Source organism: Mesoplodon densirostris, chromosome 14 (genome assembly GCF_025265405.1).
Source record: "Mesoplodon densirostris isolate mMesDen1 chromosome 14, mMesDen1 primary haplotype, whole genome shotgun sequence".
NCBI classification, from domain to species: Eukaryota; Metazoa; Chordata; class Mammalia; order Artiodactyla; family Ziphiidae; genus Mesoplodon; species Mesoplodon densirostris.
The window spans coordinates 21,625,618-21,643,390 of NC_082674.1; the positions used below are offsets into that span (position 1 = coordinate 21,625,618).

Sequence of the window (17,773 nt, forward strand, 5' to 3'; positions counted from 1 at the left end):
ATGAACTTCACAGTGGGTTTCAAGCCGCTGCTAGGGGACGCGCACAGCATGGACAGCCTGGAGAAGCAGCTCATATGCCCCATCTGCCTGGAGATGTTCTCCAAACCGGTGGTGATCCTGCCCTGCCAGCACAACCTGTGCCGCAAGTGTGCCAATGACGTCTTCCAGGTGGGCCGGGGCAGGGGCAGGGCCGGGTAAAGCAGTGCAGACTCGTGGGAGACTTCTCTTCAGGTCAGCGCTGAGATCCCAGAAGGTGATGGGAGGAGGGTTCCGTGAGGTGGGTGGTGGCTGTCCTGGCTGAAGAGCAGAAGAAGAGCCAGGGGTCCTAGCAGATCCCTAAGCATGAGTCAGCAGCTGCTCTGCAGGCTGGCGAGTACAGCCTGTGCATGGACAGCCGCTGGGATGCTGGTATCTACAGAGGAAAGGAGACCCCCTTAGAAACTGGGAGAGAAGTGATCCTCCACCAGGCTGTGTGACAGTCTGTGCTAGACTCTGCATTCCAGTTTGGAGTTTGAGATTTCGAGAACAATATGGAAAATCTGGAGAAAATAGCAGTGAGATAATGAAACATTAAAAAATAAACTCGGGGGCTTCCCTGGTGGCGCAGTGGTTGGGAGTCCGCCTGCCGGGGCAGGGGACACGGGTTCGTGCCCCGGTCCGGGAGGATCCCACATGCCGCGGAGCGGCTGGGCCCGTCAGCCATGGCCGCTGAGCCTGCGCGTCCGGAGCCTGTGCTCCGCAATGGGAGAGACCACAACAGTGAGAGGCCCGCGTACAGCAAAAAAAAAAAAACCCAAAAAACAAAAAAAACCCAACTCTGTGAGAAAGGTCCATGATGACAGTGAAACTATTCATATTCAAAGCAAAGCTGAATGCATCCATCTTTGGGGGGGCAGAGTTAGACAGTGGGCAGGAGACTAGGAATCCTCCTCCCAGCTGAAGTTCACACCTGTGTCCCACCTCAGACTGGTCAGTAAAGGGACCTGCTGGTTAAAATGGATTGAGGTCACTTAAGCAGGGAAAAGGCAGAGAATAAATTTTACTTCCCCAAAATGTAACCAGTCTTGGCTTATGTGTGGTCATGGAGCAAATCATAGTTAATCAAATTCACAGATATCATTTTTAGCTCCTGGTTTCAAAAATAAAAGCACATATCAGAATGGTTTATATAGATGGGTTTTCTTTCTTGCCCCGTGCCCTGGTGTAGGTTCTAGTAACCTATAAAATGAAAAAGGATCAGGGAGAGTGAGGGATAAAGGCATGTACACACACACACACACACACACACACACACACACACACTTGCAAATGAAGTAAAAACTCAGAATAGACCAGAGTTGGCTGGCTTAGTAGGCATGGCAGCAATAAGGAACATCATGAACACATATTCTTCATCTGTATCAGAAATTATGAGGAAATGTGTTGAACACAGTGATTTTCAACTTAACCAAGAAAATGTTTCCCTTTTAAGTTCTTTAGGGGCAGCATGTTTGGGGGAAAATAATGGGCTGGCTAATTCAGGTCATTCCACAGCTGTGCCCTGTGACCCACCCTTTGCTGTCTGCCATCTTCACTGAACTCCATGGTCTCTCCTGCCATCTTCCCATCAAGGCTTGTTCCCATCTCCTGTTCCTCTTCGTGTCCAAACCTGCCATTATTTGGCTCCAGAGAACCTCAGAGCCAGTGATTTTCCCTCTCTGGGATCTGCTTATCCCGGGCACTAAGTCATGTACCAGAGGCTATGCCTTGCCCACTATCTTGGGTTTTCCCTCGGTCTTAGTAACACTGAACATCCTTCAGGCTGAGATGCCTAGGAGGGAATGACAACAAGATTTTGCCATCCCTTCTCATGAATTTGTAGTGAAACGTCGTTTCATTAGAGCCTGAAATATGTGAAAGCAAAACAAAGTTTTGAAAGTGAAGGTAACGTGTTCTGTAAAAAACTGGTCAGAATATTAAAGTGCATGGCACGCAGTGTCACTGGGTAGAGGACCCAGGGACGGTCCTACATATGGAGGCTAGAAGATGTTCCAGTCCATCCTCTGTATCTAGACACACTGTTTTGGTTCCTTGAAGCTCTGGGATACTGATCTGGGCCCTGAAAGACCTGGGAATTGTTTGGTACAGAATATTTGGGAGAGAACATGATTCCCAGAGCTTTGGGATGGTTCTGTACATCTGGGCTACTGTGTATCCTTTAAAGTGCTGGGCACCCCTGGGCCCTCCAAGGAGAGAAGTTGAACAGCTCATTTCCTTGCTGCTTTATTTGGGGTGGCCTGGTGGGAGGCTGACCCAGTTCTTCAGCTGCACTATGTATACACATCTCAGTAGACCTCCCTCTGAAAGATGAGCATATTTAGTTTCTTCACACATTGCCTCCACATTTTGACAACTCTAGGCATAATCAGATTGTCTGTTTTCTAAGTATGGGGACAAGAATAGGACTTGTGGTTTCTCTCTCTTAAAACTACTTAGGAAGAACACCCTTAGAACATTGCCTAGAAAGTTAATAGGACTTAGAAAAGTGATACCAGTATATTATACACCCCCCCACACACTTTTTTTTCAAACGCTATAGGAATTTATATCATGAAAAGTAAATCTTCACCTCAGGCCCTATGTAATTCCCTTCTCCAGATGGAGGTAGCCATTACCAACTTTCTTGGGTATCCTTCCAGAAATTTTCCTGGTCCGGTACACGTTTTTGTGTGTATGTGTGTGTGTGTATACACACACGTTTAAGCTAAATTCATCCTATACCTGCCTTTGTTCACTCTCTTGGCCATTGTTTCATATCCACACATTCTGATATGCACCTTCGTTTTGGGGACTTCCCCGGCGGTCCAGTGGTTAAGGCTTTGCACTTCCACTGCAGGGGGCACGGGTTTGACCCCTGGTCAGGGAACTAAGATCCCACAGGCCTTTCGGCACAGAAAAAATAAAATAAAATAAAATAAAGTTAACGCACCTTCCTTTTTCATGGCTGTATAGTTGTCCATTGTTGTAGCTGGGCCACAGTCTGTTTAATCTGCACTCTGAAACATTTAGATGATGCTCAGTGTTCTGCTGTCCTCAAAACTGCTGTGATGGGCAACAAACAAGAATTTGGAGAGATTATGATCTTATAACATCAGGTTAACAAAAGAGCCAGGAAGCAAAATTTTAAAAGTTAAAATATTTCATTGAGGTAATTCCCTGGCAGTCCAGTGGTTAGGACTCCAAGCTGTCACTGCTGAGGGCCCAGGTTCAATCCCTGGTCGGGGAGCTAAGATCCCACATGCCACACAACACAGCCAAAAAAGAAAAAAAAATTTTTTTTCATTGAAAATGTTGAACCATATTAAGGGTTTGGGAGGAAGTCATCCATAATCCCACCTCCTCCAACACAACTATTTTCATGTTTGCATATTACTTTCAAGTGCTTGTCTCATACATATTTTTACTTGGTTGCCATCACAATTTAACTAGTTTTCTTCAGAGCTGTGATACAGCTCTCTCTCTCTCTCTCTCTCTCTCTCTGAATTTAAACAGAATAAAACACCAAAACACCACATTAACCCCCTCTAATTTCTCTCTCTCTCTTTCCCCGCACTTGCACCCACTCAGCTACCAAGCATTTTGACTAGAGGAAAGCTGTCGGTGTGGGAATTTGACACAAACATCTTCCCATGTGTTTCTGAATTTGTAAACTCTATTCACTCCTAAACTACTTTAAAACAGCCTTCGGTTTATTTTTATACCTGCCCCCACTTCACTGTGGGCACTTGTTTATGAGCTGCAACCTGTTGTAATTTAACAGGCAACCAGAAGGGCTTGTAAGAAGGTTGATCAGAAACAGCTTTTCTGGACGGTGTCCATGTAGGGAGAGATTTACAGAGATGGGAATAGCAAGAAAGGGGCCTCCTTCTCTCATAAAGGGCAGTCTGGGAAGGAGATGACCTCTTTTACTTCATCCCGAATTCCACTTCTTTACCAGCTAATTGTTAGGACCTGCTGTCATCAAGTACAGGCCAGCTGGTGAAAACCCTACACAGCCTGTCTCCTCGGCCACTTCCACCTGCTACTGAGGGCACCAAGACATCCCCTCCCCAGCCCAGCCTTGGGCAGGTCTCCTTTTTGAGAAATTGGTTCACTGAAATTTTGTGAATTGTGTTAACCTTGTAGCAGGCTTAGGATCTTCCTTTAGGGAAGAAACTGGGTTGAGTGGGAAACAAAATCATAGAGACTCAGCATTCCTGGGCTCAAGTCCCACCAGCTTCTTCCTTAATTTGTCATGTGATATAAAGCAGGCTATTTCACCTCTTCAAGCCTGTTTACACATGTATGGATGAAACGGAGGTTTTAAACTGATCTTTAACATCCTTGTAATTCTAACAATCTGATTTCACAAATTCAAGAAATATCATTGTGGATTTCCATTTTTTCAGGACTTTGCATTCTGTTACTAGCGTCCTACCTTGGTTCACGCTTCTGCTTACCAGCCCTCCTTTCAGCCAGCCTCCATTCACAAACCCCTGTGCCACACTCATTGCTAGGTTCTGTTGGGCAGAGCTAGCTCACCACCCAAAACCCCTTCTCCACCCACAGCTCAGCTTTTGCCACCAATGCCTGTATTCTTCTAAAGCTCAGAGGAAGAGGGCCAAGGTCACCAGACCAAATGTCTGGTCTTCTGCCACCATTTTCCCAGTTTCTCCAGTGTATTCTGAGGGTCTGGCCCAGAGGATCTGCATGGTCCGCTATTCATCACTGGCCAGGCCAATAGTTTAGGGGAGGTAGCCTCCAACAACCCCCCTTCCATCCTGGGCCAGTATCCCCAATCAGCATCACTCTGGATAGCCAGGAAAGTGGGAAAACATTCTGAGATAAGAATAGATTTGATAGAGAAACTGCATTCACAGAGCATCTTTCTAGATGGAACATTTCTATTGGATGCCATGGACCATTACAAAAGAAATAGAAGGCACCATATAGCTCTTATGCCACACAAAACCCCTGATCGTGGCCTAGAATTCCATGTATTTATTCCACTCCATTTTATCCTTCACGGTGAAGAAAGAACAGTTATTTCATGTCCTGTGGTTCTATGTGGTCATATATTTTTAAGGTCTAGATTAGGATTTTTAATAACCATTTGTACAGTGCTTTATAATTTATAGAGTACCTTCACATGTGTGATTCCATTTGAGTTAGAATCAATGTTATTTCCATTTTACAGGGGAGAACACAGGAAACATGTTACAGTCACACAAACAAAGGGACAGAGTAGGGACGTAAATCTAGGTGTTCTGTTTCCTAGAGTGATGGAATTTTCTCTACACATCACATCATTGGCCCGTGAAATTTTACTTTATGGGGCTGGCTCCCTTGTGTAAATGTAAGATTTAAGCAAAGTTATTTCTTAGTCTTGAAAGAGAAAGATAAGCAGAAGCAGAAGATAGCTTATGCTAACTGGATATTGGTCAGCTGAGAGATCTTTAGCCCAAGGTGGGGACTGTCAGCTATGGAGACGTGTTAAGGAAGTTGCCATGCGCACCTCAGAGTGTAAAGTTCCTATTTGTGGTGAGACCATCTGGGGACTCACGATCAGGGCAGGAAGTCATCTCTTTTTGTGCTATAGATCCCTTTTTGGTTTGTGAAGCCTATGGATCCTAAGGACAATGTATGTGTGTGTTTTTTAAGAACAGGGTTTTTAAGTGCATAAATTATAACATATATGATTATAAAGAAAACCAATTGCATTAGAATACAGCATGCAGTCTCAGTGGGGGTGATATTGCTCCAATTATATCTGTGGTATTAAAATTTATTGCAATTTTACGTTTTATTTATTTTCTGCTCTTACGTAAAACTTTATTCCCCAGCTCTGTTGAGGTATAATTGACAAAATTATATATATTTAAGGTATACAACATGATAATGTGATATATCTATACATTGTAAAATGATTACCACAATCAAGGTAGTTAACACATCCATCACCTCACAGTTTCCATTTTTGTGTGTGAGGGGTCTAGACTCTCTCAGCAGATGCCAAGTACACAATATAGTGTCATTAACTACAGTCACCATGCTGTACATCAGCTCCCGGGAACTTCATTTTATAACTGAAAGTTTGTGCCCTTTGACCAACAGCTACCCATTTCCCCACCACGAGCCTCTGGCCACTGACTTTCTAGTCTCTGCTTCTATGAGTTTGACATTTTTAAGATTTGTGGTGTTAAAATTTAATTGCGGGGGATAGCAATTGGGGGGAAATGTCTTAAAACGCTCTTAGAAGAGGCAGGAGTGAAAAAAAGCTTGAGAAACGCTGGAATATAATTACCAAAATAATTAGAACATGTTTTTTGATAGAGTAATATATGTGCTTCTCGATTAACACATTAAATAATGAGATGGGGGAATTCCCTGGCGGGCCAGTGGTTAGGACTCTGCCCTTCCACTGCACGGGGCACGGGTTCAATCCCTGGTCAGGGAACTAAGATCCCGCATGCCTCATGGTGCAGCCAAAAACAAAAACAAAAAGAGAGAGAAGGAACAGTGGGCCTAATAACTACTATAGTTTAGAAGTAGTGATAAGCATAAATTGTTTTTGGAGATTTGATCAACAACTGTAATGTGATATGAAAATACCCGTGATTTCTGTTGGTGACAAAGTCACAGGTACTGCTAAACCTGCGTGGTTTGTTGCCTACCTTCATAATTGAAGAAAGCGCTCAAGTTCTACTAGGCACGTTAGTGAAAATGAAGATGTAATTGTTTTCCCGTCGAGGTTCACAGACCCCTTAAGTTGTAGTCATGGATCTTTTGGGGGCTGTGGCCCCCAGGTTAAGTTCTCCAGCATTTATTCTCCAGCTCTGTTGAGGTATAATTGACAAAATTATACATTTTGTCATACAAAATGTATACAGCACACAGCTTCCAGTGTCTTCCCAAGCATCCAGTCTTGAAATGCCTGAATTGTCTTACTCCCTCCTTTCCCCCACAGCCCACCCACAGCCAAGTGATTGGCCAGATTCCACCTCTGGCATCCCTAGTCTTTGCAGGATTACTGCCACTACCTGAGGGCAAGCCTGTGACCTGCACTGACTGTGGCTCTTGCTTCTGATCTGTGCCTTTAGATCAGAAGCAAAAGCCATAGTCTCCTCTCCCATGTATCCAAATCACCTGTTAGATTAATATTCTAATTTTCTCTTGCAGTTTAGAAACCTTGCCTATAAAGTTAAGTTCAGATCTTTACCCTTGGATTCAAAGCCCTCTATGTTTTTACCACAATTATTTTTAAAAAGCCCTTCTTGGGGGCTTCCCTGGTGGCGCAGTGGTTAAGAATCCGCCTGCCAATGCAGGGGACACGGGTGAGAGCCCTGGTCCGGGAGCCACAGCTACTGAGCCTGCGCTCTAGAGCCCGCGAGCCACAACTACTGAGCCCACGTGCCACAACTGCTGAAGCCCACGTGCCAACAGCCCGTGCTCTGCAACGAGAAGCCACCGCAACAGAGAGTAGCCCCTGCTCTCCATAACTAGAGAAAGCCCGCGTGCAGCAACGAAAAACAACGCAGCCAAAAAACAAAGGAAAAAAAAAAAGCCCTTCTTGGTAAACCTACCTTTCTAGCTCCTCCCCCACCCCGCAACCCCTGCCCGTCTCAGGACTCCTCTGTCTGTAACCTAAACTCCTATAGGATCTCTGATCTCCTGAAACTCCTTCCTAACGACCATCTCCTGCTTCCTGTCTACCCTGTCTTCAGATGGTATCTTCTTAAACACCTCCTCCCTCGAACTAACATAGTTCCTTTCTCCTAAATAGCGTTTTCACTTGTTAACTCGTCTGGCACTCTAGCGCCCCCTTTCATTCACGGCAGGATTGAGCATTGCACTTTTTAAAAGTAAAGGGTTTTTTTTCTTCCCCCAAACCCAAAGTCCTTGTACAAAATTTGGAAATTATATTTTTTTAAAAAAAGGAATCACCCACAATTCTATCACTCAATGGAAATGATTGTCAAAATGTTTAATTTTTATTTTATGTATTTTATAAAGTAATTTCATGGTCTATACAAAGATATTTGGTAAATGTAGAGGACTACAAAGAAGAAATTCTAAAATCCTGTAAATCCCATCACCCATTTCAAAATTGGGATCCTACTGTCTCTATAGACTTATATCCTGCTTTTTTCATGGGTCTCTCCCCATGTTAAGAACTGTTAAAGATAGTTGCATTATAATTCCTCTATAACTCATTTAATCTTTACTATTCAATAACCAGCATGTTAACTATCTGAAAAAGCAATTTTACTGTTCATTCTGGTTACAAAAATAATACAGGTGTATTATGTAAAATTTAAACCTCACAGATAATACAAATTGTAGAATGTATAAATCCATCTAAACACACTAGGACTGTTTCAGAGGAGATGGGATTTCAGGAAGTGCTGACATCAGGCGGGAAGAGGGCGATCCAGGGACAGCTAGGGACTGGCAAAAGCAAGTGAGATACCGGATCACAGGAGCCAAAAGGTTAAACAGAGTGGGATATGGTGGCCTGCAAGGTGTGAGAGGAGAAGGTTGTTATGAAAACCAACAACTCCCTTCCCCCACACTGGTCAGTATTCTTACCATAAATATATCCATTAAGGCTCATTGCCCAGAAAACATCAGCCTTTCAAAGGAGCTAGTGCTAAGTACAAATCCTCTTTTTAGATCTGAGGACATTTGAGCCCTAAGAGAAATTATTTTCCCAAGGTCATAAATGGCAAATCCCAAACCATATCTTCAGATCAGTGTTACTTTCCCTACATCATCCTGCATTAAATGCCCTCCGTTAAAATACAGAGATGTTGCCAAGAATGGGTAACAATTTTATCTACATATCCAGTACAGGTGACTTTCTCAAGGTAGCCACCTAGCATCTGCACAAGGTTTGGGACACAAGACACACAAGTTTTGATAAGGGGAGGGAGTCAGAAAAGGGTTAGAGCAAACATCCCAAGCTTCATTCTCGTTTCACCTTCCTGATGTTTGCCAAAGCTGTGTACCACCTATGCTATGCTTGAGTATTTCTATTTAAAGGAACTCACATTTTAAAAAACTTTTTATTTTACAATATATTGGAGTATAGTTGATTAACAGTGTTGTGGAAAGGAACTCACCTTTTTTTAAAAATAAATTTATTTTTGGCTGCGTTGAGTCTTCGTTGCTTCACACGGGCTTTCTCTAGTTGCGGCGAGTGGGGGCTACTCTTCCTTGCAGTGCGCGGGCTTCTCATTGCGGTGGCTTCTCTTGCTGCGGAGCACAGGCTCTAGGCACGTGGGCTTCAGTAGTTTGGGCACACGCGCTCAGTAGTTGTGGCTCACAGGCTCTAGAGCGCAGGCTCAGTCGTTGTGGCACACGAGCTTAGTTGCTCCGTGGCATGTGGGATCTTCCGGACCAGGGATGGAACCTGTGTCCCCTGCATTGGCAGGTGGATTCTTAACCCCTGCGCCACCAGGGAAGTCCTGCCAGTCCGCCTTCATTCCAGCCAGCAGGAAGGAGAGAAGAGGAGGAGTAGGGCCTGCCCTTCCCATTAAAGATACTTCCTAGAAATTGCACAAAACATTTCTATTTATATACCATTGGCCACAATGCAGTCACCTGGTCATACTCATCTGGAAGGGAGGCTTGGTCACATGGTCTTTATTCCATGTGTCTTGCTAACAACTCAGGGGCTCTATTATTGAAGAAGAAGGGGTGAATATCAAGCAACAATAAGCAGTATTTACAAGTCTTTCATCTCTGCTGCTCTCCCCAGATTGACTGTTTCTCTTCCTTGCAGACCAGCCTTCTCTGTTCACAGTGTCTGACCCCTCACACTGTCCACTTGCACAGATTTTGGGGTGGCCACAATGTCAGCTTTTAGCCCAACTTCACAAGTCTTTTTTCAGTTCAAAAGCTGCACATGGTCTAGTCACCTCAGCCTCTGTGACTCGATTCCAAGTTCCTAGAGGGAAAATTTGATTGGTCCTGTTGGGTCAGGTGATCACCTCCTCAATTCTGAGCCAAGGATCGGTGGCCTGGGCCACGGCAGGGCTCTCCCTTTTAGGATGGAATGGAGAAAGTCCCCTAAGAGGTGTAAGTGGGAGGAGGCGGTGAGCAGCTCTGGTAAACCCTTCTTCTGAGCTTCCTCCTGTCATAACACGCAGCCCATTGGATGTGGCTGTCGGTTTGCTCTCCCTGAGGGTAATGTGACGTACCTGTTCATGTTTTATCCCCAGAGCCTAGCAATTACCTGACACACTCAATGTTTATGGTAGGATGAATAACCCAATCTCGTCCTTAATTGTACAGAGGTTGAATGCTTGCCCAAATATGCATAGTAGGGCAGTGTCGGGGCAGCACAAGAACCCAGGACTACTGATTCCCGGTCTCTGGAGTGATTTTCCCGAATTACCCGGCTTGATATGTCTGCCCCATTGTTCAGCACTTGTCTCCGAGCCCCTGACCGTGGCTGCAGAGAACGTCCCCCAGATGTGGCCCGTGAGAGCCCCAGGCTGGAGGACTGCAACACTCAGAGTCCATTTCCTACTTTGGCCTTCCTGCTGAGGTCAATGTCTCCCCACAGCTCCAAGCTGGGCCCCTTTGAGGAGAGCTTGCCCTAACTAGGCTTGATCAAGCTAGGCTCTGGATGCAGGGACACTCAAGGAGGTGGGCTGAGTAACAAGGCAAAGGTGGGAAAGTCTCCATGGCCACCCACCGGGAGCTGCTCTCAGAGGAGCGCCCAGCCATAGAAAAGAGCCGATGCTTCCTCTTCACCACTCTCCTACTCCCCAGGCCGCGTGACATCCCCCCTGCCTCCTCCCAATTCCCCCATGACTCACTGTGCCTTTCTCTCACGCTCCCCGTCCCCACAGGCCTCAAACCCTCTGTGGCAGTCCCGGGGCTCCACCACTGTGTCTTCAGGAGGCCGTTTCCGCTGCCCGTCTTGCAGGCATGAGGTTGTCCTGGACCGACATGGTGTCTACGGCCTGCAGCGAAACCTGCTAGTGGAGAACATTATCGACATTTACAAGCAGGAGTCCTCCCGGTGAGCTGTTAGGGTCTCTTGTTTCTCTAAAGTGCAGGGCCTGGGACACAGGCAGGGAACCCATCAGGGCCAGAAGAGAGGAGCTGAAACGATCAACCTGCCTCTTCAGTTTAGTGATGAGAGGACTGGACCTGAGAAGAGGAGGGACTTGCCCCCAGCTCGTCAGGTCACCCAGCTCAGGCAGCCTCTGATTCCTGGTTAGTGCTTCCCCCTCTTCACCTGGGGAGGGGCTGGCCGTCCACCAGCAAGGTCCTTGCCAACCCTCCATGACATCCCGCCCCACGGGACTTCCCTGCCCTGGAATAGAAACTACTCTTGGATCTAGGTCTCCTCTACGCCGTAGCTCTATTCCTCAAAGGAAGAGCCCCGTGGAAGTCACTTGCCTGCCCAGCCACAGCACCAGCTGCAGGGGCAGAGAAGGTGACGCTGGGTGGTGGAGGCTGATGAGAAGGTGTTCATGGAGCCTCACACTCTTGCCCCCCACCCAGCCTGGCCCCTGACCCTCCTGCCACCCTGCCCGCTCCCCTCCAGGCCGCTGCATTCCAAGGCTGAGCAGCACCTCATGTGCGAGGAGCATGAAGATGAGAAGATCAATATCTACTGCCTGAGCTGTGAAGTGCCCACTTGCTCTCTCTGCAAGGTCTTCGGCGCCCACAAGGACTGTGAAGTGGCCCCACTGCCCACGATTTACAAACGCCAGAAGGTATCAAGCAGCAGAGGGAGCAGGCGTGTGGGGGTGGGGACGTAGGACAGGGTCTCAAACTATAGCCTCTTAGTCCACGTGGTTTCAAAGGCAGGCAGATCAGGGCTGAGGTCCCAAGTCTATGCGTGACTCAGTGTGTGACCTTGGGTAAGTCACTTGACCTCTCTGGCCCTCACGTTCCTCACTTGTAAAATGGGGATGAAAATGCTTGCCCCTGAGAGCTGTAAGGATAAAATGAGAAATGGATGCAGTACGGTGGACTCTCAAGGCCATCTCACTGTCACACGTCTAGATTCTACATAAAACATAATTCAAAAATTAAATTGGTAGACACGTAGGAAGTAAAGGAAAGCTCCAAGTGCCGCTGAGGTGGGGAGAGGAGGAGGGGAAGTGGGATGAGAACAGAACCCTGAGTGATAAGCACGGAAAAGGCAGGATTTCCCACAGGGCAAATTATTACTGAACTAGAGAGATGAGATTATATCTCCAAACTCCTAAAAGGTGGGGGGCCTGCAGTGAGGACCCCCAAGGATCCCAGGTTAAACTGGAATCCCAGGAATCCCTAAAGTGGTCAGTTGTGCCACCTGGCTTTTGACAAAAGCGAATGCAAATTCTGCCTGGAGGAAAAACCCTCAATTTAGGCCTTGGGTTTTTCTTAGATGAAGAACAACAAAAGATTAGCTCATGATTGAAGATACACAAAGAAATTCAGATACTGGAATTACTGAAGAATGAAAAGTCACTTTGCATAAAATGCTTGAAAATGGAATTTTAAAATAAGCAATAGGGACTTCCCTGCCGGTCCAGTGGTTAAGAATCTGCCGTCCAATGCAGAGACCAGGGTTTGATCCTTGGTCAGGGAACTAGGATCCTACATGCTGTGGGGCACCTAAGCCTGCACGCCACAATGAAGAGCCCGTGTGCTGCAACAAAGATCCTGCATGCCGCAACTAAGGCCCGATGCAGCCAAAAATAAATAAATAAATATTTTTAAAAAGCAATAATAGACTATCAAAAAAGCAGATTTGACAAAGAACCAAATAGAGCTTTTAGAAATGAAAATATAATTGTTGAAATAAAACATTCAAAGGATGAATTAAATGACAGATTTCTCTCAGGAAGAGAGGACTGGGGAATTCCCTGGTGGTCCAGTGGTTAGGACTCCACACTTTCACTGTTGAGGGCCCCCGTTCAATCCCTGGTCAGGGAACTAAGATCCCACAAGCCACGGGGCACAGCCAAAAAAAATTTTTTTAATTAAAAAAAAAAAAAAAGTGGGGAAGAGGGGACTGAAAAAACAACTTAGAATACAGCACTGGGAGATGAGGAGGTTGAGAATGAGAAGGTTTAACATATATCTAATCAGAGTCACAGAACGAGAGAATAAAGAGAATGGAAAAGAGGCAATATTATCCTAATGGATAATCGTGAAGAATTTTTCAAAATTGATGGAAGACGTGAATCTACAGATAAGGCATCTAGGCCAGTGCCTGGCATCTGGTGGATATTTGGTGAATGTCTCTTCCTTTCTCATTTGGTGGTGGGGGACTTCCTCTCTGCACCTCCTTCCAGAATCCATGGAGTGTGCTTCCACACTTCTTGAATGGCTCTAACTCTCTAGATCTCTGTCAGAGCTGCCCTGAAGATGCCCTAATGGTGGAGTGGAGGGGCAGTCCTTTCCTGGGCAGCCTGGCCAGGGTGGGAGGGGCACAGCTCTTGACTAGGTCCTCCAGCCCTAAGTGCTGGCCTGTGTGTGTGGCAGACTGAGCTCAGTGATGGCATCTCGATGCTGGTGGCAGGCAATGACCGTGTGCAAGCAGTGATCACGCAGATGGAGGAGGTGTGCCAGACCATTGAGGTGAGCCTGGGATGGGAGGGAGGGAAAGTTTCTGGACTCCTGGAGGTGGATCACAAGTAGTGGGATGTGCTTACCAGGCTGCTGGTTTGAATCCCAGCTCTGTCCCTGACTAGCTCTGTGACTTTGGTCCAGTAACTTAACTTCTCTGTGTTCAGTTTTTCTTGTTTTTAACTATATAAAATATTGATGAGAGAATGATATGTTAGCTACCTCACTGGATCTTTTTGAGAATTAAATGAGATACTACAAGTAATATAGAGAGCACTCATGAAGCTTCTTTAAAATATAGTGTTATCTGCTGAGAGAGTAGATCTTAAAAGTTCTCATCACAGGGGAAAAAAATTTGTAATCTGTGTATGGTGCTGGATGTTAACTAGACATATTGTGATCATTTCACAATATATACAAATATTGAATCATCATGCTGTACACCTGAAGCTAATATAATGTTATATGTCAATTAAACCTTAACAAAATATATATCATTATTATTACTGAAAAGATCTGGAAATCAGCAGCCCTTGGCTGGAGTTCTGTCTCTGCCACTAATTTGTGGTGTAATCGACAGGTCACTTTTCTTCTTGGCTGACTGTGACTTCCATTAAGTCGGGAGTGGGACAAGCAGCCCCGTGCTCTCCCAGTTATGAGGTCTCATCCTTGCTTCCGGTCTTTCAGGACAACAGCCGGAGGCAGAAGCAGTTGCTAAATCAGAGGTTTGAGGCCCTGTGCGCAGTTCTGGAGGAGCGTAAGGGTGAGCTGCTGCAGGCGCTGGCCCGGAAGCAGGAGGAGAAGCTGCAGCGCGTCAGGGGCCTCATCCGTCAGTACGGAGACCACCTGGAGGCCTCCTCTAAGCTGGTGGAGTCCGCCATCCAGTCCATGGAGGAACCGCAGATGGCGCTCTATCTGCAGGTGGGCTTAGGGGGATGGTGTCAGGCTGCCTAGCGGCTGCAGTGGGGGCCTCGGCACAGGCAGACCGGGTTCAAGTCTTATCTCTGGCACCTACTTGCCCCACGGCCTTGGGCAAATCACCCCCTCTGAGTCCATTATTTCCTTAACGAATTGGGACGCGCATCCCCACCGACCCCGCAGGACTGTGTTGGGCATCAGAAATGGGACTTTGCCAGAGGTTGGCACAATGCTTACTCTCATCCTCTTTTCTTCCCTGCAGCAGGCCAAGGAGCTGATCAATAAGTGAGTAGGTGGAGTGGGAAGGGAAAGGAAGGGGCCGCGGGGGCTCCGCTGCCACCGGGAGGGGGTGAGGGTGCTGGGTGTTTCCAAATGAGTCGCTGCCGCTGCGGTTGCCGCAGGGTCGGGACAATGTCAAAGGTGGAGCTGGCTGGACGGCCCGAGCCCGGCTATGAAAGCATGGAGCAATTCACCGTGAGCGTGGAGCACGTAGCCGAAATGCTGAGGACCATCGACTTCCAGCCAGGTGAGGGAGCGAGGATGGGAGGGGGCGGCGGGCCGCTAGGACTAGGCGTCCAGACCCTCCAGGTTGGGGGTCGGGGGATGGGTGCAAGACGGCCAGAGAATCGGGGACTCCAGCTCACCCAGCCTTCCTTCCGCCCAGGCGCTTCTGGGGAGGAAGAGGATGAGGAGGTAGCGTTGGACGGGGAAGAGGGCAGCGCAGGGGCAGAGGAAGAGCGGCTGGAGGGGCCGGAAGGTGAGTGTGGGCATTGGCGGGGTCTGCCTGGTACCGCCCCTCCCCCGGCGATCTCCCTCTCTGCCGCATCAGGGATCGCTTGGGGCCCCCACTCCCAACCTCAACCAGGAGTGGTGCGCCCCCTAGCGCGCGTGCTGAAGTACAACTTTCTTTCCCACCATCCATTCCTCTGGGGGTTTGGGAGTCCCCGTTGGGGAGTCCGCGTTGGGGGTGGGGGTGGGGAGTGGAGGAGAAACCCTCCTGGCTGGGGAAAGGGAGTGAGCTGGGCTTCGGAGTTGCCTTGTCTCTTTGGAGCGCCCGCCCACCGAGCTTTCTTTCCCGGGGACAGGCCTGCATTGACTCGCCCCTGTTGGGGAGGCTGCGCACCCGCGGCCTGGCGCTCGGGTGGTGAAGGACCTGAGCAGGGACCACCCGCCACCCAGCTCGGGGCGCCGCCGCGGGGGAGGGGCTCAATAAAGGGCTACTGCGTCCCGACCCGCAGCTCCTTTCACTGCTCACTCTCTCAGCCTCGGCTTCGGCGACGATCGCATCACCATCCATCCCAACCTTCTCCTAATCTGGGACCATTTCGGGGGCGGAAGTGGAATGAACCCCTGTTGGGCACCTCCTCGATATCAGGCACGGATTCGCAAGCCCAGTGCCAAGAGGGTCGTGGGTGGTGCGGTGGCACCGGGGCTTGAGTTCCTGGGAGACTTGGGGACGATGGGGACCGCAGGACCCTGGCTGAAAGCCGTTCTCGCGGAGCCCTCCCGCAGCATCTGGTCCCCTCTCGCCGACCTGGGAGCCCCACTTTCCCACGGGTTTACACCCTGCTGTGGTTCCCCGCGCCCCGCAGCAGAGGCCAACGGCTCTTCGGCACTTTTATTAAAAACTAGTAACGCGGAGAGTGCTCAGGGTGTCCCTAGGCCGCTCTAGCCCCGCGGGACTGGGTCAGTTCCTGCCGCGCACGTCTCAGCCCGGGGGTGGGGGATGGGGGTCGAGATTTTCGGGGCCCCAGACCCCGCCGATCACTTGCCCACCGAGTCGAATATGATGCGGTTCTGCTCGGCGCGCTCCCTCTGGCTCTGCGTCCGCGCCAGCTCCAACAGGGTCCGTAGCAGGTGGAAGGTGAGGTCAATGGACAGCGGAGGGTCGTCCCGTCGCGGCCGCTCGCCTGTGATCGCGGATCCCCATCGGCCCTGCCCCGCGCGGCGCGGGAAGCGCTCCGCCAGCAGCAAGAGGAGCGCGCGGGCCCCGCCGCCGTGGTTCCGTGTCCCGGGGCTCCAGCGCAGACTTGGGTCCTGGACCCCGGCCGCCGCCGCCTCCGGGCTCCACTGGCTGCCCCCCGGGCGCAGCTGTGCCAGGAGCAGCAGCGCCGCCAGCAGCGCCGCGCGTCCCGCCGGCCTCATGGTACCACCGGCCCTGGACACACAGGCGTAGCCCAGGGTGAGGTGCGCCAGGGGCAGTCGCAGGGGGAGCCACTCTCCTTCCCGCGCACTTCCAGCGCCCCTGTCGGGCCCCTGCGACTGCTGCCCGGTGCCCACAGCCTTCCCTCCAGCCCCAGCCGCTGCCCAGTCCTGTGCCACCCTTTTCTCCCTCCCTCCCTCTTGGCGGGTCGCGGTGGGTGAGCTGAGCGCAGTCCCGGTGCTGAGGGAGTCTGGGCGGACGCTGAGAGCCACTCACAGTTTGCCGGAGAGCGTCTGTACCCTGCAGGAAAGAGCTCCTGTCTCTGTCCCTCGAGGCGGGCTGTTCCTTGGGGAACACGGGGTCTGTCCCGGGACTGCTGCCAGCCTTATATAGCGCCAGGACAGCTCCGGCTGACGTCAACAAGGAACATGCACTGATTGTAGAGCAATGACGGCCGCAGCTTCGAGTCCGACCCTTGGGGCTGCGAGACCCCGTGGGGCGCGTCTCTGGAATTGACACCTGGCTCAAGAGAGGGAGAAGCCTGCTGAGGAGTAAAGACTGCTCCAGCCATGAGAGTCCTTCACCTGTTTAGAACAGTCAGCAGTGACCAGGGGACCTGTCCCCAGACCAGACTAGTCCAGATCTGCAGTCTTCTCTGGCACATGAAAGGAAGACTGGATCGTGGGGCTGTCCATGGTGCTGACCTTGCCCTCAGCCTCTAGAAGGGGCCAGAGGCCTCTGGAGAATGCTGTCCTGCTCAGACCCAGTCCCTTGCCCCAGCTATCAGTTCTGTAAACAGAGGCCATCAGGACAGCACTGCTGGCCCTCAGCTACCACCATGGTACCCACCCAAGAGGCGTCTGAGGCAGCTTGAGCTGCCAGGGGTTTTGATGTCATTTTAGCCCCAGGATCTAAATTCTAGGGCTGTCTGACTGAGGCACTATAAAAAAGAGGGCCTCTGGTCAGGGTGCTTTCAGACAACAAAAGGCTGGTCCATCTGCTTATAGGTTTGCCCCAAAGCAGGAGTTTAGCCAAGTTAATTTTTCTCCTGGGAATCACAGCAGCAGTATTACTTTATCTTTGACCTCCAGGTTAAGATCACTGGGTAGGAAG

General features: G+C 49.3%; 2 protein-coding genes across 2 annotated transcripts; one reads left to right on the forward strand and one right to left on the reverse strand.

Annotated features, from left to right (window-relative positions):
* Positions 1-16,189, forward strand: TRIM54 (tripartite motif containing 54). The gene is made up of 9 exons (XM_060116929.1): positions 1-168; positions 10,878-11,050; positions 11,582-11,753; positions 13,516-13,611; positions 14,287-14,520; positions 14,780-14,802; positions 14,919-15,043; positions 15,182-15,304; positions 15,756-16,189. The coding sequence occupies exons 1-9, from the start codon at positions 1-3 to the stop codon at positions 16,187-16,189; spliced, it is 1,548 nt and encodes a 515-aa protein (XP_059972912.1).
* On the reverse strand, positions 16,132-17,726 carry UCN (urocortin). The gene is made up of 2 exons (XM_060117411.1): positions 16,937-17,726; positions 16,132-16,675 (listed from the first exon to the last, which is right to left on the reverse strand). Exon 2 carries the CDS (start codon positions 16,660-16,662, stop codon positions 16,282-16,284), a length of 381 nt encoding a protein of 126 aa, XP_059973394.1. The 5' UTR covers positions 16,663-16,675; positions 16,937-17,726; the 3' UTR covers positions 16,132-16,281.
* Between the last annotated feature and the right edge of the window lie 47 nt (positions 17,727-17,773).

Bases quoted from the DNA above. Each gene is read 5' to 3' on its own strand.
- UCN (XM_060117411.1), bottom strand. From the start codon at position 16,662: ATGAGGCCGGCGGGACGCGCGGCGCTGCTGGCGGCGCTGCTGCTCCTG.
- TRIM54 (XM_060116929.1), top strand. From the start codon at position 1: ATGAACTTCACAGTGGGTTTCAAGCCGCTGCTAGGGGACGCGCACAGC. The intron at 13,612-14,286 runs GTGAGCCTGGGA...CCGGTCTTTCAG, and splicing joins AGGTGTGCCAGACCATTGAG to GACAACAGCCGGAGGCAGAA. The intron at 14,521-14,779 runs GTGGGCTTAGGG...TCTTCCCTGCAG, and splicing joins AGATGGCGCTCTATCTGCAG to CAGGCCAAGGAGCTGATCAA.